This window comes from Vanellus vanellus (assembly GCF_965231255.1).
Source record: "Vanellus vanellus genome assembly, chromosome: 6".
NCBI lineage: Eukaryota > Metazoa > Chordata > Aves > Charadriiformes > Charadriidae > Vanellus > Vanellus vanellus.
In genome coordinates this window covers 17,656,934-17,677,873 of record NC_138911.1, presented here as the reverse complement: position 1 = coordinate 17,677,873, position 20,940 = coordinate 17,656,934, and the positions used below count along the sequence as shown (strand labels likewise).

Genomic DNA, 20,940 nt, shown 5'->3' with positions numbered 1-20,940 from the left:
GCCGCCGCCGCCGCCGCCGCCGCCGCCCCAGCCCGGCAGCAGAGATTGAGGGGAGCCGCCACCGCCGCCGCCGCTTGCCTCTCCCGCGCCGCCATGGGGGTGGAAGGCTGCACCAAGTGCATCAAATACATCCTCTTCGTCTTCAACTTCATCTTCTGGGTGAGCCCCGGGGCAGCGGGGGGGGGGGGGGAGGCTGAGCCCCCTTCCCCCTCCCAGCGCTTTAAATAACGGGGCTCCAATATGGCTCGTCTGCCCGCGCTTGGTTTTAACCTCTTCCCCCCCCCCTTCCTCCCCCCCCGCCCAGCATCAAGACTTGCTGCCTGGGATATACCTTAGGGTTTGCTTTTTATTAATTTTTTTCTCTTTTTTTTTTTTTTAAGGGGTGGGGGGGCTGCTTATCCTTCGCTTTATTTTTATGCGTGCATATATATATTTATTTATTTGCACGTGCATATCTATTTTTATATATATATTAATATCGATATATATATATAGAGAGAGATGTTTCTAGGCATCCTTTCCGAGCGGAAGGGCGGGGGGGGTGCCTTGTTCCCGCTTGGGTGGCGAAGCTGGGGGGTGCGGGTGGCTGTCCCCTCCGGGGGCTGCCGCTCCCGAACCCCCTGTTGCTGGGGGTCTGCGCTGGGGGACAGTGGCGTTTCTCGGCCAGCCGAGGAGGGAGGGAAGGATGGGATGGAGGGAGGGATGCTGCCAGGCAGAGGGAGGAGAGGCGCTGGCCCAGCAGCCTGCCGCAGAGGAGCCGGAGAGGAGAGGGTGTTCCAAAAAATATGGGTGATGGGGGCCGGTTTTGCTGTCCCCACCCCGAGGGCCAGCAGAGGGGCGGATGGGGCTCGGCGGTGGCCCTGGCACCGCGTGGGGACCCGGCCTCGACACCCGCGGTTGGGTCGTGCCCCAGCTGGGGACCGCTGTCTCCGCCGCCTGGGAAGTTATTTTAGGATGCAAATTTTACCCAGGCTGGAGAGGTTGCCTTTCCTGAGAAAGTTTCTCATGAGATAATCCATCCAGACGTGCGGCTAATGTAGCGAAAAGCGGAGTATCCCGGTTTCCCAGCAAACCGGGTTTGTCCTGGTTAGAAACACCCTCCGGCAACGAGGGACTTGGCGTGGTGAGAAACCCGCTCTCTCCCCGCTCCCGCGTCTGGGAGCAACGAAATGTGCCCCAGCAGGCTGCTTTTTTTTTTTTTTTTTTTTTTTTTTAATTATTTTTTTAAATAGGCTGGTTTCCATTCTCCGAAATGATATTTTTCTCCCAAGCGAGCCCAGCCCCACCCCGTGGAGGCAAGGCACCGCTTGCTGAGCGCTGGATGCTTGGTCAGGATGCACCCCTTGTCCAACACCCCACTCTGATGATGAATTTTGGGGAGGGGGGGGCTGTTCTTAATGTTTTCTTGCAGCAGGGAGGACTGGAGAGGTGGGGAGGGGAGCAATGCCTTCCAGAGCAAACCCTGCCTCAGCTCTGGAGGCCTCTGCCTGACTCCTTCTCCCCCGGGGGTGCACGGTGGAGCTTTTGGGGGGGTCCCCACCTCTGGGAGGTGTAGGGCGTACCGCTGCACGGGAGCGAGCGCTGTCAGATCTGGCCTGATTTCAGGCCTTTTCGCCCTGTTTCTGGGTATTACGCTGACCAAGGGAGAGATGACGAGCTCTGACGACAGCGGTGTTAATTGATACCTGATGCGTTGCCAGCTGCAAGATGGATGCGGGACAGTCCTGGGGTGGGGTTTTTTTTTTTTTTTAACCTCTTCCTCCACCCTTAAAATGGCAGGACGGAGGTGGGTAGGCTCTTCTCTGAAGTGTTGTTCCTTCCGAGTTATCATGCTTATCCCAGGGCTTTTTCTTCTCTTCTGGTCCTAATTTCCTGCCATTCTTGTCGCTGAAGCTGCCGGCTGTGGATGGGAGGGAGGAAGGGTCTCCTGAGCGGCAGGAAGGATGCAGGGGGGGCTCCGCACAGCCGGAGCTCAGGGGGCTCCTGAGCTCGCTCGCTCGCCCCAGCGTGCGTTTGCTAAACAGCTTATCTTTTTTACAAATGGGCATTTTGCTTCCAAGAGGACTACTTCATCCATTTAATTGCCCCGTTAGGACTTTCAGTGACTTGCCTTACCCCTCGGAGGGAGCCTGACGCCCGCTCCCCGCGCACCTTGGGGGGAGATGCTCTAGCTCCTCCCAAAGAGGGGCGCCTGTAAGCTGGGACCCACCAGCTCCCCAAAACACCTCCCAGTGCTGGACTTCCCCCTCAGACCACTTTTGGTGCAGATGGGGGGGACCTGGGCTCCGTTAGAATTAACGATGCTTTCAGAGAGGCTGGCCAGCTGAAGGGTGGTGGAACACCAGCTCTTACGGTTTTCAAGCCCCTTTGCGTTGTTTTTTTTTTTTTTTAAAGCAGCAGTCAAAGGGGAATTTTAGGTTTACCACCATGCAAATGCACTTAGCAGGCAACCTTGCATCCCCAGCTGGGGAGGGATGCCTTTATCGCCAGCGAAGCGCAAAGGTCCTTTTTACGGGGTGGTGTTTAAAGGCTGGATGTGGTGCTGAGCACCCTTGCTGCAGGGTGGCTGTGTCGGGACCCCAGGGAGGTGCGAGACGGAGCACTCGCAGCCCCGTGGTCCCGCCAGCTGGTTAACATGCGAGGGCTGCTGGGCTCCGGGCGCTCATTTGCTTATCATTTGCCTTGCGCCCCGCCGAGGTCAGGCACTGCTGCTGAAAACGAGCAGGAGGCAGAGCCCAAAGTTTGGCAGGCTCCGGGGAGCTCGCTCCAGCGTCCGAGAGGAAGAAAGGAAGCAATTCTCAGCCCTAACGGTGTTAACAAATACGAAAGAAACTCTGTAAATAAACTGACACCCCTCTGGCTTCCCCCCCCCCCCCCGCCTCCTTTCCTTCCCCTGGCAGTGCAGGGGGAGTTTCACAAAGCTGCTGGGTTGAAAAGCAAAAGGAAAAGGCGGCCCCCTCCCCGGTGCGCCGTGGCAGCCCTCTCTGCCCCAGGTGTTTCAGTTTTGCTTTGTTTTCTGGGGTTGTTTTTCCCTTTGCACGTACGTTTTTGAGAGGATGCCGGGGTTACGCGCTCAGTGCAGCCAGGGTGGCTCTCGAGGAGGGAGCAGCGGCCGCTCCACGGCCCACGCACGCAAACGGGCGCCCGTCCCAGGAGAGAAAGGCTCCCCACGTGTTTCCCGGCAGCATCCGCTGACCGAAGGGGTGGATGAAGCCACAGGCAGCACCTGGGGGCCTCATCCGGTTAGTAAAACACAGCGCTGGTAGGACAAAAGCTTTTCTGTGCGGCGAACTCATCCTGAAACCTTGGGGTGGCTGGCGGCGAGGGGATGCTCCGCTTCCCAGCCCTGCGAGAGGGAGCAGCAGCGGTGCCCGTTACTGGGTGGGTGTGCTGGTGCGGTGGGCAGCCCCAGCTCACCCTGCAGCCCCCAGCGGGACTGGGCTGGGGACACGGCGGGGTGGAGCTGCTTCTCCATCCCACTCTTGGTAGACAGTCGGACTTCGCTCTCCTGAATGATCCGAATCCGATAGCAGAGCTCAGTGCGTGGAGCTGAACTGACCACCGCTGCAAAGAGTCCCTGGAGAGGCCGAAGGAAGCCAGAGAGCTATTTTAAAATGTAATTAAACATAACCAAGGAGAAATTGGCTTGCTTGGAGAAGGCTCGCCCAGCTTATTAGCTAACACAGCCCGTGGCAGCCTTCCAGGTCTAGAGCACCGCGGCCTGCCCTACCAGCGAGGTGTCTAATTAAAAGGAAGAGCTTGTTCCTAATGCCATTTTCCAGGCACCGCGCAGCTCTCTCTTGCTGGTGTTGAGGGGATGTGGTGCAGTCGGGGGGCGGAGGGCAAGAGCAGAGGGAAGGGGGAAGTGAAAGTCTGTCTCGACAGCGGCGATCAAAAGGGAAGGGGCGGTGGAGTCGCGTATTGTGCAACGCTGGAAAAATCTGTCCACTGTCCCCTGCAGTCTGCAAAGCGTGCACAAAGATATTCGGCTTTGCCGACGGTGGAGGGAGGTGGCAGCTCTCTCCGGTGGTGGTCCCACGGTGGCAACTCCGTTGGGCGGCTCATGACCCTCATGTTGTGACGAGGAGGGTGGCTGGGTACCGCCGTTCACAGGTGAGAATGGAGGAGCTGGTGGTTCGTGCAGCTCTCAAGCACGGGTTTGAGATAACTCCCTGGACGAACAAAGCGGCTTGCGTTTTGTTCTGGGCGCAGATGTGCGCTGAGAGCTGCTGAAAGGCTGTTGGCGACGGCGCGGGGCTTGGTTTGGTTATTGGTCTCCCCGGGAATCGCAGAGAGCCTTGCGAGCAGCGGGGATGTGGTGCTGGCCCAGCATCTTCTTCCACTGCCTCTGGGTCCAGTATCCTAGAATCACAGAATGGTCAGGGTTGGAAGGGACCTCTGGAGATCATCCAGTCCAACCCCCCCGCCAGAGCAGGGTCATCTGCAGCAGTTGCACAGGACGGCATCCAGGCGGGTTTTGAATGTCTCCAGAGTGGGAGACTCCACCACCTCTCTGGGCAGCCTGTTCCAGCGCTCTGCCACCCTCAAAAGTAAAGAAGTCCCTCCTCGTGTTTAGATGGAACTTCCTATGCTCAAGTTTGTTCCCTTTACCTCTTGTTCTGTCACTGGGCACCACTGAAAAAAGACTGTTCCCATCCTCCTGGCACCCTCCCTTTAAGTATTTATAAGTATTGATAAGATCTCCCCTCAGTCTTCTTTTTCTAGACTAAAAAGACCCCAGTCCCTCAGCCTTTCCTTGTAAGAAAGATGCTCCAATCCCCAAATCATTTTAGTAGCCCTTTGCTGGACCAGCAGTTCCATGTTCTTGAACCGGAGGGCCCAGAACTGAACACAATACTCCAGATGTGGCTTCACCAGGGCAGAGTAGAGGGGGAGGATGACCTCCCTTAACCTGCTGGCCACGGTGGTCTTGATGCACCCTAGGATGCCATTGGCCACCTTGGCCACGAGGGCACGTTGCTGGCTCATGGCTCATGAATGACGTACAGGCAAGATGGTTCCATGTGTGTTTGACCCTGCAGCTATTTAATGCCAGTCTTTGAAGGGCAAGGCAGAAGGTTTTTTAGTAGGCTCAGCACCTGGACCTAAGTTTTCCTGCTGATGGCTCTCTGGGATGCATTTCTGGGATCTCAGTTGAGTGGACACGGTCCTACTGTCACCTACAAAACCTCTTCTGAAGCCTCTGAATGCAGAAGGTTATTTAAGCAGGTCATGTGAAGGGACGGGTGCCTTGCCCTATGGGGGTACCCGATTTCAGTTAATGGGCTGGGCTGTGGTCGCAAGGAGGGAGCATCGCTGGTGGCTGGAGGAGGGATTGCTCAGCTTTCCTGAGGTTATTCTCGTGTCAACCACTGTAACGCTTATCTCCTGCAGGAGCATTAACCCACATACGATGCCATGGGAAACACTTTGATCCTGTACTGTGCAAGTGTCTTTCACTGTATTATTAAAAAGGGAAAGCGGTGGTATTGCCATTGTAGTTAAATTGCTTATGTATGGGGCCAAATTAATTTTAAAGCAATAGCTGAAATTGTTTTCCTTTCCGCCGAGGGTGATTAAACCCTGCTGGTAGATGTCGTACTTCTCTCGGCAGCGGGGATCGGGCAGGCGGGGAGCGGTGCGCTGGCTCGGTGCTCCCAGTGGGAGGACCCTGCTCCTGGATTTTGGTGCTGGATTCCCGCTCTCCTCCCATCCATCAAGCTTTATTTGGCCTCTGGCGCGCTGCTCCTCCGGGAGTGTTCCTCTGGAGCTTGTTTTGAACAGCCTCGCAGTGTTGTGGGGCCGGTAACTATAGGCACCAGCGGAGAATTCCGCCCCATCCGACGGCTCTATTAATAGCCGCCGCTGGGAGCGGAGCAGGGGCTGCGGGCTGCCTCCCTCCTCCTGCCCGCCGAGCGCGGGGCGCTTCCCGGTCGCCCTTTCTGCAATCCCTGGGCAAACCTTCCCTGCAGACCTCCAGCCTGAGCTTTGGCAGCCGTGGAGGGCAGTGGCGGGGGAAGGACCTGGCCTGCGCTTTCCAAGAGTCCCATCCGCCGCCGAGGTTCGCGAGTGCCTGTGCCGAGCTCGGCGGAGAAGCTTTTACGTCATGCGGCTGTCAAAATGCAACCGCATTTGTCTGATTTCAGTCCCTTCCCTTGCTTACACCCGCCCAAAAAGTCTTGTGGGGTTCCCGACGTGTTGATGCTCCGGAGCATCCCACAGCCCGCCCCGACAAGCAGCCGCGGGAGTGATCTGTAGGGCTTCTCGCCCTAAAATTTTAAGTGGCTGTGGCAGCGTCAAACCAAAGTTCCTGGTTTCGCGGGCTGCCATGCAGCTCTCGGCCCCTCGCTGCACCCCAAGGCCTTTCAGCGCTTCCATGGGGTGCAGCTGTTTGCAGTAGAAAAGAAATTCAACTTCTGCTTTTCAGGAAGGAGAGGCGCTGCCTGTACGTCTGTGTCTGCCACCAACTGTCACGTCCCCTCTCCTGCCCACCTCGAGATGGTAGTGCCAAACCTGTAAGGTCCTAGTCCGCGTCTCGCAAGGGCTTGTGTTGCCCTTCCAGAGGGAATTTCCATCAAGTTAGGAATTTCTAGCTCCTCGCTTCCCCCCCCCCCCCCCCCCCGACTCGCGCTAGGTGCAGCAACAAGAGTGATGTTTCATTACTTAACGCTGCAGATGATGGAGAATCTGCTATCTGCTCCTCCACCTGGAGACCGACGAATGACCCGGGAGCAAAACGTTCGAGCCCGCATCAGCAATTCATTCCTGGCCATGTGAGGGGCTTCTTGCGTGGCAAGGTGCTTCAGCCTTGGCAAGCCATTCCATCCCTCTGCACCCTGATTCCCCACGCCGAAAAGGAGGGGGATCCAGTTTTACTCCATCTCGGCCGCTTTGCAGATTGTGCCGGAGAGGAGCCGCGGGGAGCCTCAGTTGGGTTCCCCAAGTGGGGTCCGGGTGCCCCCTAAAAGGGCTCAGCTTCCAGGCGGTGTAAGGGAAGGCGCAAGCCTGTGCAGCGTGAAAACACGTTAAAAATCCCTAATCATCTACCTGAATCGTAAAACGGCTAAAATCCGCTAAGCTTTCTTGGCAGCATCCTGCTTCTTGTCAGTAGCCGTGGTATTTCACAGGCAGCGTGGCGCAGGTTCCGCCGGTGGCGTTTTTTGGCAGCGAGGCAGGAGCTCGTCCTGGCCCGCGGGCTCGCGCCGGGTGGGAAGCGGCGTCCCAGCGGCAAGGACCGGCCACGGCCACGGGAAGCGGCGCCGCTAAAAATACAGCATTGTGAAACTGCTGGCACCTCCACTTCCCTCCTCCGCCGGCTTGAGCTGCAGGATGTCTGCTTCGCCTTGACATGCCCACCAAGCCACCCTATAGCCAGGGCTGCTTCCTCCTCCTCCTCCTCCTCCTCCTCCTCCTCCTCCTCCTCACCAGGAAACCTATTTTGGAGAGGGATGGAGGAAAGGGAGCAGGAGGAAAAGGGCTGGGGGCAGCAGAAGGGAGTTGGGGTGGGGGGATGATGCATGTCCTGGTGTACCCGAGTGTCTGGGGGAGCAGCAGGCAAAGGTGGGGGCAGCTCGGATATGGGGTGCCCCGCATGAAAGGGGAGAACGGGGCCGTTCCTTGCACCCCTAAATTACAGGAATTTCTCAGGGAGGGGAGGAGTGACTGAGGTGCGGAAGGTGGATGTGTTCCCTTGCCCCACAGCTGGATCTGGGAAATTTTAGGGCAGACGGCACAATCCAGGAGGGAGCCCCATTAGGCACACGGTGGATGGGGCTGCACACCCACCATCATCATGACGCTCAGATGGTGATACCCCATCACGTGGGGTACCACCCCATCACCTCTCGGGCGGCTGAGGGGCTGCTTTTTTTCCCCCTCCCCTAAGCAGCATCTGATGGGGGCTTTGCCCGGCCGTGCCAAGCGGGAATGGCGTCCCCGCGAAAAGCAAGCCTTGGGCAGGCGGGATCCAGCTGGAAAAGTCTGGCTGTCTGTGGAAGAAGCAATAAATCTCTGGAAGCTGGAAAATAGCAGTAAAGAGGAAACGCCGGAGCCTGCCGCGCCACCTCTGCTGTGCCGGCACGCCGCTCGGGCCATCTCCAGGGCCAGCCCCGTCCTGGACCGCATGAGCGATGCGACAAACGGGGGTCCTGTGCCCTGGAGGGGGTGCCCTTCTAGGCTCACGGTGGATTTTTGAAGGAGCGGGGAAGATGGAGGAGGTGTTATTTTCATCGGGGGGTTGTTTTCTTTTGGGACTTGGGGGGTATGTCTGTGGGATTTTATTTATTTTTTTTTTTTTTTTTTAAAACAAAGGTGTCCAAAAGTGCAGGTTGGGGAAGGCAGCAGGATGAGAGCTGGAAACGCTCCAGAGCAAAGGAAAGTGCGAGGCTGTACCAGTAGCCAGGAAAGTTAGTAGAGCTTAAAACGCTGGAAAGCGATCGGGATGCCCCAAGTTGGAGTCTGAGCAGTTGGGTGTCTCAGCGGCGTCCGCCTCCGTGCCTTCGGGGGAGCAGCTGGCTGGGGCGGTCGGCGTGTGGAAAGCAGATCTAAGAGCGATGGGGTGCTGGCGTGGCTGAAGCTGTGGCTTTTAGGTTATTCCTTTCATTAAAGCAATCCCCGAAAATTTAAATGGAGGGCTGTGCTGGGCACTGGGGGTATATCCGCGCCAAGTGGTGGCCCCAGCCTCTGCGATGTTGCCCCCGGACTAGCTGGGCAAGCACAGAGCAATGAGGTAGCCTGCACGAGATCATGGATACCTACGGGGAGGGGGGAAAAAAAAAAAAAGGATATTTAATGTATGAGGATATGCAGCCTGGAGACCAGCGTGATGCTGCCATCGGTGGTTGGAGCTCTTCTGGCTCTTGTGACGGCAAACAGCAGCAATTGTAGGATGGAGAGGGAAGAACATACCGAGCTTCCACCTGGAACAAGTTGTGTTAAAAATGAGATTATCCCAAGCAAGGTGAGGTGGAAGGCAGGGTTCCCGTGGCGAGCCCGTGAGGTTTTCTCCCTCTTGACGTCTTCCCTTTGGGAAGAAAGATGCCTTTATTATGATCTGCACTTCTCGGCGGTGGAAGGATGTATGGTTTTCATGGAAAAAGTTACTCATAGTAGCCTAAGCCCTGTTTTCATTAGTAAGTGAACGTTGCTTTCTCTTAAGCAATCCAGCTGCTGTTGGATTAAAACTTCCATTCGGAGGTCCTCTGTGCTCTGTTAAAAAAAGCAAATGGAGTCAGGCGGTGTGGGAGGGACGGACGTGGGGTGTTCCTGGGGCGCGTTCGGGCTGAAACCAGGAACATCTGGAGATGGTTCGGCTGGCTGCCGTAGGCAGACCTCACCGCTGGGGTGGGTTTGATGAGCCTCGCCACGGGGGGTGCTGGGGTGGGTACTGGTGGGCACGGAGGGCCAGAGCAATGTTTCCCGGCAGAGGGAAAACCAAACCAAAAAGGGCTGCGGTCTTTTCTTCACCTCTCCCAGCCAGCACAGAAACCCCAATCTTCCTCAGGGTCTCTTCTCCCCTGGGAGCCACCAAGAGACCTTTACTTTAAGAACAGAGCTGATTAATTTGGGGACATTCTCCTTCTCCCGAGATGATAAACACAGGCTTCATTATGTCCTCAGACAATGAGCGAGCCATGCCAGGCTGGATTTGGGTAACTTTCTGCGAAGCCGTGAGCTGCCTTATTTGGAGCTGGATTTGGAGCAGGGACCAGCTTTCGTGACTTTTTTCCGTAGCAAGTGTTTGGAGAAGGTCAGGCTCTCCCAAGTGCGAGGGAGATGAGGGACCGTGCCGGTCGGGGAAGTTGCACTGGTTGCTGTGGGAAAAGCGTTAAAAGTTGATTATTTTGGTGGCATGTTGGGGAAAGGCTTGTAAAACCTTCCCTCCCTCTCCAGGGAACTGGTGGGGATTTTCTCCTTCCAGTTAGCAGAAAATCCCCAAAGTCAGCTTGTGAGTTTTGCCCAAATTGTGTGATTTTGCCCCAGCTTCAGTGGCACCCCTGTAAAACACTCCTGGCTGGGATTTACAGAAGCGAGCAAGGAGGAAAACTGCCGTCTGACCGCCGGAGGGGCAAAGCCGGACTCCCACCGACAGCCTGTCCTGCAAATCCCAGTCCTCATGCGTTTACCAAGACTCTGCTGCGCTTGTGCAACTGGAGATTTTGCAATTTTACTGAACAAACTCTCTTTTTTCTCTTTTTTTTTTTTTTTTTCTTTAAATGTGACCTTCATGGTGTGTCTCACGCTTGTGGCTGACCTGACTCAGACCCTTTCGAAAAAAATGGTGTTTCCACTTCTGTACTCTTTGATAGTTATCTTCCCTTTTTTTGAGATGAATGGCTTCGAGGATTTAGGACGCTCAAAATTAAATTGACATTTGAACAGGCGCTTCCAGCCTTTCATAGAAGTGATTTTTGAATTCTTGCGTGTTGGGGTTGCTTTTTTTTTTTTTCTTTACATGTGTGTTTGGGGTTTTTTTTCCCCCTTTCTCATAGTTTTAAATGGAAGCGGGGGGTGTCATTGAGAACACAGCGAGCGCTGCTGGAAATGCTCTGGCTCCAGTTCCTCTCGGTGACACCTTCCCTGCTGCAGTGCCCCTGATCCGCTCCCATCCTCCGCTGCCCTTCTCTGCCCCTCTCGTCGAGCATCCTCGTGGTAGCCTCCAAAAGCATCGTGGTTGTGCCGTGGCCTGAACCGAGGCTGTGCTCTGCTTCAGTCCCTGTGTTAGGACATTAAGGAAAGCCACGCATGCCGAAGGAGCGGGACAGCACGGTCCCAGCTCACAGCCCACCCAAGGGGACCTGCGTTAACGGTTTCTCTTTTTTTATGGCGTTATGAAATTAAACAGGCGGTGCACCGAGCGGTGGAAGTGATGGCCGCAGGGGTTCCGGTGCTCATGGGACACCTGGGAAGAAGACTAGATCTTAATCAAAGTGATGCCGCGAGGGCAGCCGGTGGGAATCCTCATCTGTCCCCTCCTCCCCGAGACCCGTGGGGAGGGGAGTAATGGGATGTAACACAAAGATGCTGCTGGAAATGTTACCAGGTCCCACTCAGTGTGGTTTCTTGGTCATCTGCGTGCTCCTAAATGCTGTGCTAAATGTCAAGATGTGGACATTGTGAAGGGTGTGTTTTGGGGCGGTTGAAGGTGTTTTGGATCCCTTGCGAACGGGTGCGGCAGCAGTTCAAAGCCACAATGGCTCTGCTCTTGCTCTGCGTTACTAGCAGTTTTACTGCCTATTGGTGTCGTGTTGGCTGGACAAGTCTCCCCTGAGGCAGAGCAGCTTTTAGGGGTGCAAAAAGTTCTGTCCCACTAGGTCTGGTCAGACTGGACGCCTGACCCTGGATGGGAAGTGATGTGCACGTGAGATTTGGGGCAGAAGGAAGAACTGGCGGTGCCCCCACTTCCTTCCTATCCGGTTCTCAGCAGATCAAACAAAACCCCAAACCCTGTTTGTACCTCGCCGAGAAATGAAATGGGGCAATAACAGCCCGTTGGGAAATTCGAGTAATTGGGGCCGATCCTAAATTCTGTTGAAAAGCTTTCCTAAAAGCCTCAGTCACACATCTTGTGCTTCTTGGGTAAGGCTGAGCCATCCATTTTAATAGAGTAGTAAAAAAGCCCTTAGGAAAGAAATCACCTGCGGGAACTGGAAAGGGTTTTTGGACATCCCCAGGATGAGGAGGTCTTCTCATAAAGCAGGGAAGATCGCCTGGCTCATGGTGTGGGGCACAAAGCCTGTTGCAGAGGTGGGGACGATGGTTAGGAAGGATGTTCTTGTACTCGAAAGGAGTAAATAAGAACTTGTAGAGAGACGAAAAGCAAGCCTCAAAACTGCTGCTCCGGGTCTGGTGCGGTGGGTAACGCCTGCTTCCCTCTGCTTTCTCTCCAGCTGGCCGGTGGCATCATCCTGGGAGTGGCCCTGTGGCTCCGGCATGACTCGCAGACGACAAATATCCTCTACCTGCAGCTGGGGGACAAACAGGCCCCCAACACCTTCTACGTTGGTAAGTAGGTCTGGGGGATGCTGGTGTCGCTGCACGGGCGTCACGTCCCAGGGTGGACTGCATCATCCCCACCAGCAAGGTGGAAAGCTCCGGGTGAGCAGCAAGGAGGTCGGACCAAAAATATCTCCCGTTCCCCCCGTACTCCCCAAAATATTCCCTGCTGTGCCAATCAAAGCCTTCATTAAATGTCAGCTTGTGGCCCAAGCACGGAATCCAAAGTCACGGCGGCTAAAAGACGCGTTGCTGCGGAGCGGGTTTTCTCCGGTGTCGTTCTCTGCCGCAGTCTCCCCTGGAGCACGTTTGGGAAGAGTGTGGGGGGGAACTTCTTGGAAGCATGTCTTGTTTCCCATCCAAAGGGACGTAAAAGTAGCAGACGGAGCGGCTGGCAGTGGAAAGTGAAGCTCAGCGAGCTCGTGACTCATGTTCTCCAGGAGGGGCAGGTGGAGCCTCTGTGTGTTACTGTTAAGCTTAGCATGATTTTTATGAAGTTGACAGCATGCTGGCTTGCTGGAAGATGAAAACCCCTATTTTTGTCCTGTTCTCTGGTGATCCCTCGTAGGTGAGGGGGAGCAGCGTGCAGGAGGGGTTGGCTGCCAGGCAGGGGCCGGCTCGGGGCGCGAGCTGCCGGCACTAGGGTGAGGACAATCTAATCCAATGTCCTGTTCTCACCTCTAGCTAAAGTTGCCTTCTGGAAAGGGTTTTCCTTTGGTTTTCCCTGCTTGCCCATAAACAGCATGCCCGAGCCCTTCTCCCTGGCTGTGCCTCGTTACAGTAGATGCTCCCGCTATAAATAGCGGTGGGTTTTCTTACTGTCTCCCCTCTCCTGCCTCACACCCAGAGCTGTATCTACAGCATTTCCCCTTTGCAGATTTTCAATTTTAAAAAGAGAAAAGGGAACTGGAGCGCTGGGGCCGAGTCCTCCCATCCTGCCCGTTGGGCATCCTTTGTTCTTCCACCCCGTGTTGTTTCATCTTTGTCCTCGGCCTTTGCTATGCAGAAGGCGATGGGGAATGGGCCGCAGGTCCCAACACCGCGCTGACACTTTCTGACGCCCGTGAACGGCCCATGATTTGAGGCTGGCTGTCTTTTTTTTTTTTTTTTTTTTTTTTTAAAGTTATATTCAGCAACAGATCGGCCTGGATTCCTTCTGGCAGCTGTAATTTCCATGCAGTAATAGCAGCAAGAGCATTTCTTTCAGCTGCTGCCTCTCCCAGCCAGCCCTCTGGAGTCTGAAGGCTGGGATTTCTTTTTTGCCCTTTCTACCCCCCTCCCCCCTCCCCTTTTTCCCCCACCACCATGACTGATACTCCTTCCTTTTTCTCCTCTGGCATCCAACATACACATGCACACAATGTTCCCGCTTCGGGAGCGGGAACCTCTCTGGGGTTGGCCTCCAGCGCTGGAGGGTGTTTGTTTTTTGGTTTTTTTTTTTTCCCTCTTGCAAACCACTTTTTGATGTCTGGCGCGGGGCGCTGGTCCCAGGATCTGTCAGGAGGTTTTTAAAGGCCGGCCAGGCTTTGCCACGGCACTGCAGGACAGGGGGAAGCAATAAAAACTGTTGGAGGAGGAAAACTTGCGCCATAGGGTTTGTGCTTGGTGAGGAGGGGGAGCGGGAAAGGGGCACTTCGGTGCCTCGTGGTTTCTCTCTGCGTCCTTTCCCCTGCCCCAAAGTTGAAGCTGTTTTGTTAAAGGCTGTTTTCCCAGCGTGTCTGTGTGTTACAGCAGAGGAAAAATAATTAACGCAGTAGGTCGGCGCGTGGGATTTGACGGCAATGAGGAAGCAGGAGAGGGAGGATGTGGGGAGCGGGGCAGCTACCGGGGTGCTGGGTACGATGCTTATCTGCCTTCACCCTGCTGCAGGCCTTAACCTCTCCCCAGAAATAAGGCAGGTTTGCACCACGGCAAGCTCAGGTCTCTCGGTTGCAGCTCTCGTTGGCAGATCAGGCTTCCCCCAGGCCCCGCCGCAGCGTTTGCCGCCGGCGAAGGGAGAGCTGCTTGGGAAGGAGAGGGTCCGGCCGTGCACAGGAGCAGGAGGAGAGGAGCGGTCCTCGCTCGGAGCTTCCCCTGCAGCCAGATGGCCGCAGGCAGCCGCTCTTGGAGCCCCAGCAGGCACAGGAGACTGTTCCTCGGCTCCCTCACCCCTCCTGCCCGCGAGGAGGGAGCTCCTGGGGTTGGGGGTTTCCCGCAACTGGTTCCCCCCCCTCCCCCAACACCGATTTGGCACTGCATCCAACAAGTTGTCTCGTGGGCCGGCTTGGGAGGGTATTAAATGAGCTCTTTTTCGTGGGCTTTTCTTCAGCACGGCTTGCAAACCGTCTGATCCCCTAACCACTTGTTGCAGTCTTGGCTTTTGGCACTTCCATTTTGGCTGTGGACCCAACGCTCCAGCAAGCGGCGGGTTAACCGCTTCGGCCCTGTGAAGGCCGAGCGGTGCCGGGGATGGGGATAGCAGGAGCCACCGGGGCTTCGGGCTTTTGTGACTTTAAGGGAAAATGCTTGCTCTACATCTGAGCTAGGCTTGTGGACTAATATGCATTTATTTGCTTTATGTGGAGTTGAAAACCAAATCCTTCTCGCGTGTCTGGAGGCCGGGCAGTGTGTTAACAGCGCGTCAGAAAACGTCGTTCAGGATAGCTAGAGGCATTGATAAGCTGGATGCTAATAACTGGTTAACCCTTTCTTAGATATTTATTGACCCTACGCATGAAGTACCTTTTTTTTTTTTTTTTTTTTTTTTTTTAAAAAAAAGCCCCACTGTGATTCATTGAGCTGTGAGAGCCTGTAGGGAAAAGGCTGAGCTGGTCCACCTCTGCAGATACCGGTACAAACTGGAGCGGTCTGATCTCACCACAGTAAGTTGCTGCTGTGGTGTCACTGGTTTTAAAAGCCCCTGGGGATCTTGAAGAGGCAAGTGCCACTGGACTTACTGCATTCGCCTCATCTCGGTGGGATGATAGTGAATATAACGTGTCAGGGGAAAGCCAGGATCCCCATCCTTCAAGGAGGCACGGCCACTGTGGGTGAAATACTTTCAGCAGGTTGGGGACAAAAGCCTCAGCTCTTGTTTGCGTTAGATCCCCACCCCTGGAACCCCTGGATCTCACATTTCCCCCCCTCGCTGGGCCGCCTGGGCGCTGGCAGCATCGCCGGGTGCTCATCCCGCTGCCCGTCCTTCCCGTGCTTTCCCTGAAGCTGTCCGGCACGGCGTGGAGCAGCGGGATGGTCTGGGCTCCGCTCTCGCCCGCCAGATCCAAAATAGGAAATCTGCCTCCAGCTGCTCACAGCAAGTGACAGGGCGACGCGACCCGCAGCTCTAATTAGCTCGGCCTTGGGAGCGGGGCCAGCCAGGAGGAAGGGTGCAAAGGCATCCAGAGCTGGGGTGCGGTTTTCCGTGTGGCTTTGGGGGTGAGGAGGGGGTTGGTTCTGTTCTCCTTCTGTTTATTTTTTTTTTTGTGTGTTGTATTAGGAAATCCTCTGCTGGCCGGTGTCTCCTCCTTGGGGCGCAACGGTACCGGCCCTCCTTGGGAGGGGTGTAAGTTTTCGGACAGGCGTGCAGTGGCGGGTTGAACTTGGCCACGGAGGCTGCCACCACCGCTCCCGTTCCCCGCCGTCCTCATGGGTATCGCTGCCCAGACAGAAAGGCAACGCTTGAGGGTTTTTTTTATTTATTTTGGGTTTTTTTTACTCTAGCAACTGGGCTGGTGCCTCTGGATCTGGCTCCCAAGCAGATCAGGCGGCAAGACCTATGGGAGGCAAGGGGGGGGATAGCTGGGGGCAGCAATGGCTTCGGGTGAATTTTAAGGCCGTGAGTGTTCCTGCGGAGCGGAATGCTGCAGTAGGGCTGGAGGAGAGGCTGGCTAACGGGAGCGCTGGCTAACGGGAGCACAGGCTCTCTAACGAGGTGAATCACAGACTTTATTCACCGTCCTGCTCCATACAAATACAATCCCGGATGATGATTTCTGCCCTGGAAATGGGTTCAAGCTGCTTTTCACACAGACTGGGATGGAAGAAATGGGCCAGAAAGCACAGAGATGCTTCAAAGTCTTTCTCACGAACGAGTATGCATCTGAGTTGAGCTGCAATTGCATCTGCGTGCTTGTCCTGAAGTCAGCACGGCGTCCGTCGCTGGCAACCTTTGGTGGGTGTCCTCAGGTTTTTTTTCTTGGAAGTGCCATCATAGGGCTTTCTGGCCTCAGGGCATTCTGACCTTTGTGGAGAGAAGGGACTGCCGAGCGGCAGCGCGTATGTAGGTAGGGATCGGGATGCCTGAGCTTCCCCAGGGCTTGCTCGCCGTGAGGATGCCTCGGCCACGCTGGTCCCAGATGTGGCCAGCGGTGCAGAGCCATCCTGGCACATCATCCAAACAGACTCATGCTGGCTAAGCAGTCATGGAGGAGCTGTCCCTACTCTTCATAACAGCAGATTTTTTTTCTTAATTGGCCTTTTCAGGACTTCGTTGGACAAAAAGCGGTGATGTCTAGGGTTTGAGACATGTTTTTTATTTCGGGGGTGGGAGGATGGGTTGCAGTGAGCTGTGGTGTGTTGCAAAAGCTCTGGAAGCCAGTTGTGCTACAGCAAGTGCAGATCTGCTATGAGCAATGGAGAGTTGTTGGTTTCTCTTCATGGTCCCATCCTTGTCCCCATCCCTTCAGAAATATTAGGCATCTTCTAAAGGTGGTGCCAACCTCTGTATATGGTGAGGTTAGACTCAACAGCACATTTTTTGCTAAACTTGTTGTGAAAGGGCTAGAGAAGGGTCCAAGAGTCCTGGTCTCTGGGTCCTGTAATAAACACTCGTGAAAAACCGCCTTCTGTTTTGGCGTGAGGCTGCAGCGATCCCTGTGAATGCGCACCGCTGGTTCAGCACTGGGCTATTCTCTCACCCATTTGTGCTCTACTTCTTCAAGGCTCCGTGTGTCAGTGGCTTCGCGTAGAGACGCGCTGTGGCCAGGCTTGCATGCTTGGGAGTGGAAACCAAGGTTTGCATTTGGCCTTGAACCACAGCGAGCGAGCACAATGGGTTATTTAAAAAAATAATATATGTGTGTGGATTATTTTTTTTTTTAACTAGAAGTACATGCTTTTTTTCACTCTTTGAAATAAACTTATTTATAGTAAAGGATAATTTGATTATTTAGTCCCTTAAAGAAAAAAAAAAGCTGAGATTTACTGGTTCTAAATTTTCCTCTCATCACTATCATATCAACTCCTTCAATCATAGTGGAATTCTTTTTAAAGTAGTAGTTTTGAGGCAAAATACTTTGTCCGTAGTTCCCTCTAAGTATCTGGCTTCTACTGTATAGCTGACAATACAAACAATCCTTTTTTTGTGTTCTTATCATAGAATTCAATTTCTATTAAAAAAAACAACTTGTATTTAATTGTAATTCAGTCTACCATCATTGTGATCAACTCCTGTGATTCATCTACCCTGCTGACTAAAATTGGTTATGACTTAAGGACATAAATGTGTGCCATTGGGTTATTTTGGGTTCAGATCTATCTGACTACAAATAATGTAGTTGTCCTCCTCCTTTGTCCCCTCCTGTTGGTTCTGCTGCCACAGACCTGTGCCAAAGGTGGCTTCTTGCTTTTCAGAGCTGTTTAAACCCGTAGCTTTCACAGTTTTCCTTTGAAAACCTGCCATGTGCTTTAACTCGGCATGCAAAGCCCACAAGAAATCCTCCAGCAGGATTTGGGCTGCCAGTGGCTGAGACCCCAGGGCACGTAGAGACAGCCAGAAGTAGTGTAGGCTGGAGCAGCAGAGGATAGGCCGGCACGTTCCAGCCTGGATCTCCTGTACCGCGTCACCATCATCCATCCCAATGCTGGAGATGCGCAGCAGACCTCCTCCCAGCTCTCACGGGTACGCTGACGTTACGAAACTCATCTCCTTCCATTGTTTCCTGGGGAGGCAGAAGAGAAGAAATCTGACAGTGGCGTCTCTGTGGGGTCTGTTTGGGTACAGGTGTGCAGGCGCAGGGACGTTGTTTTGGGGTTTTCCCACCTCTTTTCTGACAGAGGTGTGTCCTTTGCTTCCTTCTTGCCTTGTCCTTGCAGGCAAGGGCAGCATGTACAGCCTTTCATCTCCCCGTGTGAGCAACGCGGCCCCGGGGAGAGCTCTCCATGCTTTGCGACACTGTTGCTCCATCTGGAAGTCATTAGCAGCCACAGAGCAGCAATGTTTTTCTTGGGAACTGGGGTGGAGACGAATGGAGGGGCTTCCCAGTTGTCATCTCCCAGAAAACCCTCTCTTCCTCCCCACCCCCTGCCCCACTTCCAAGAAAGCGATTGGCTCTGCGTGGCCAATTCCACCGGGCAGCCAGACAAAAACGTCCAGGAGACCTTCCCTCGCAGGCTGGCTGGTGCAGCCACCCCTTTCCCACTCCCTCCCCATCCTAGAGGGAATTCCCTCACCCTGCCTGTATCTTGCCCTCAAGTCACAAGGAAGCACATCATGGTCAGGACTTTTTGGCTATGGAGAGGGTGTTCTTTCAGGATTGGTGGCGTGGAGTTGGCAGGAGTCTCCCTCCCACCACTTTCTGATGGTGCCACCCTTCCCTGCGGCAGGGGTGGTAGCGAGCCCTGTGATGTTCAGCATCTCCAGGCCAGGAGCCATGGCAGGGTGGGCACCGCAGCCCACCCTGCCTCCCTCCGTCCCTCCCTCTGAGGCTTGCAAAACTCTTGGGTGTGCAGAGCTTGCCTCCGGGAGCCTGTCTTGGGAGAGTAGACACGAAAATCTCTTTGTCTGCTCTCAGCCCCTTTTTGAAGTACATCCCACGGGGACGGCAGGCACGGCTTGGGAGAGCCACCTGGGCTTCCTGGGAAGCATGGTGTGGTGCTGGGTGGTGGTTTCTTTTTTTTCTTCCTTTTTTTTTTTTTTTTCTTTTTTTTGTCTTTTGGAAACATTGCCATGGTGACCTAGGGGAAGAGACTGGCTTTCATTAGCTTAATGAGTTAAAGCTGCTGGGAGAGGAGCGAAATGGATGGAGAGGTAGGGCGCTGCCTGGGAATGCCCATGCCTGGAGCTGCACAGCATCTCCGATGGGGATGGTGGGGCACGGGAGGAGGGCTGGCCCCACTCAACTGCTTGTTTTAGAGGGACTCTGCTGTGCTTGTTCTTCCTTTTATTTGTTTTTCATTATTTCCTTTTTTTTTTTAAGTCTGTGTTTTCTACTTGTTCTTTTACTTCTCAGCAGGGACAGGACATGGGTTTTACAACCCTGCAGGCACCAGCTATGCTGCTTTCATGCCAGAGCAAGTACTGACATTGACACTTTCCTCTCCCTTCCCTGCTCCCAGAACTGAGCATCCCGCTTCCTACCTGGCCTGGAGGCAAAGGGCCCTCCACGGAGGTATCACCTGCATGAGCTGGGAGCCAAGCTGGCCTCTTGGCTGCTTTGTTCTCCTTTCCCACCTAACACCATCCCCAGAGAAGCGCTCAATGACTATCGGTCCCCTGTGTCTGATGTTCGGGGGCTTTCCACGTGGCTAAAACTTCAGGAGGTCCCCGCAGCCCAAACCAGTGCATGCTCAGAAGGCCAACCATATCCTGGGCTGCATCAGAAGTGGTGTGGCCAGCAGGTCAAAGGAGGTGATTCTGCCCCTCTACTCCACTTTCGTGAGACCTTATCTGGAGGATGATCCGAGGGCTGGAGCACCTCTCCTATGAGGAGAGGCTGAAAGAGTTGGGGCTGTTCAGACTGGAGAAGAGATGGCTCCAGGGAGACCTTATTGCGGCCTTCCAGTACCTAAAGGGGGCCTACAGGAGAGCTGGGTAAGGGCTTTTTACTAGGGCATGTAGTGATAGGATGAGAGGGAATGGTTTTAAACTGGAAGAGGGCAGGTTTAGAATAAACATTAGGAATAAGTTTTTAACTTTGAGGGTAGTGAGGCACTGGCACAGGTTCCCAGAGAAGTTGTTGAGGCCCCATCCCTGGAGGTGTTCAAGGCCAGGCTGGTCGTGGCCTTGGGCAACCTGGTCTAGTGGGAGGTGTCCCTGCCTATGGCAGGGGGGTTGGAACTCAATGATCTTCAAGGTCTCTTCCAACCAGAACCATTCTATGATTCTGTGTTTGGTCCATTGCTGCTGCTTTTTCTGCTGCATGACATCCTGATGCTCTTGAGCAAAGCGATCCTATCACAGTTGCCGTGTTCCTGCTTCGAATTCAGACAGGACCCTGAATCTCTCTCTAACGAGGAGGTGAAACTAAGACCGGTTGACCCTCTTTCCCAAAGCGTTCTGGTTTAAGGCTCCATCTTGGAAGGAAGATGGAGGACTCCAGGCAATATTGACAATACACATCTCTGCGAGTCCTCCTGTGACTTCCCCAACTCCAGGATACAGGTCCTGTGGCTCACGGCTTGCTTTCACGGGCAGCTGCTTACCCGTGGCAGCTTTCGCAATCATACTTACAGCTGCCTTATCAGAGAACTGTGCCATAGGGTTAGAACTCGCACTGTAACGTCGCTCAAGGATGTGGAGGTATGTTGGTACGGTAAACACCTAGTAATTATTTGCTCGCTGTACTTGTTGCTGCAGCTCTGGCAGTTCCCAGGGTTGTCTCCTGCTGCTGTCGGATGGAGCAGCGTGGCTGTCAGCACCGCGGTTTGCATTTTATATCCCTCTGATTTTATTTTTTTCTTTTTGTTTACGGCAAACAGCATTTCTTGTTTTTAAAACCCCCGAGAAAGCTGCGATGCAAGTGAGCTGGGAAGTGGCGTGTGAAAGGCAGATGGAGCCTTGCTCGTGCGGAATTGTGCCACTTCGGGTGGAGCCCTGAAGGAGCGAATACCGCTTTGGTGAAGAGTTTCTCGCCCAGAACAGGCTAGCGGGAGTTAATCCCATCTTGGATGCTTACATAGTGAGGAGGCTTGTGCTGCCAGGGAGGGGGGGGGGGGGTCTCTTCTGACTTTAAGGCGGATAATGTGCCA

The 20,940-nt window shown here is 54.4% G+C and overlaps 1 protein-coding gene across 1 annotated transcript in view; it reads left to right on the top strand.

Moving 5' to 3' along the window:
* CD81 (CD81 molecule) overlaps positions 1–20,940 on the top strand; it is a 37,005-nt gene continuing 16,065 nt past the window's right edge. The window contains exons 1-2 of the mRNA XM_082485462.1: positions 1–159; positions 11,889–12,003. Of these exons, the coding sequence (XP_082341588.1) occupies positions 94–159; positions 11,889–12,003 (181 nt within the window). The 5' untranslated portion in view covers positions 1–93. The remainder of the gene's footprint in view (positions 160–11,888; positions 12,004–20,940) is intronic.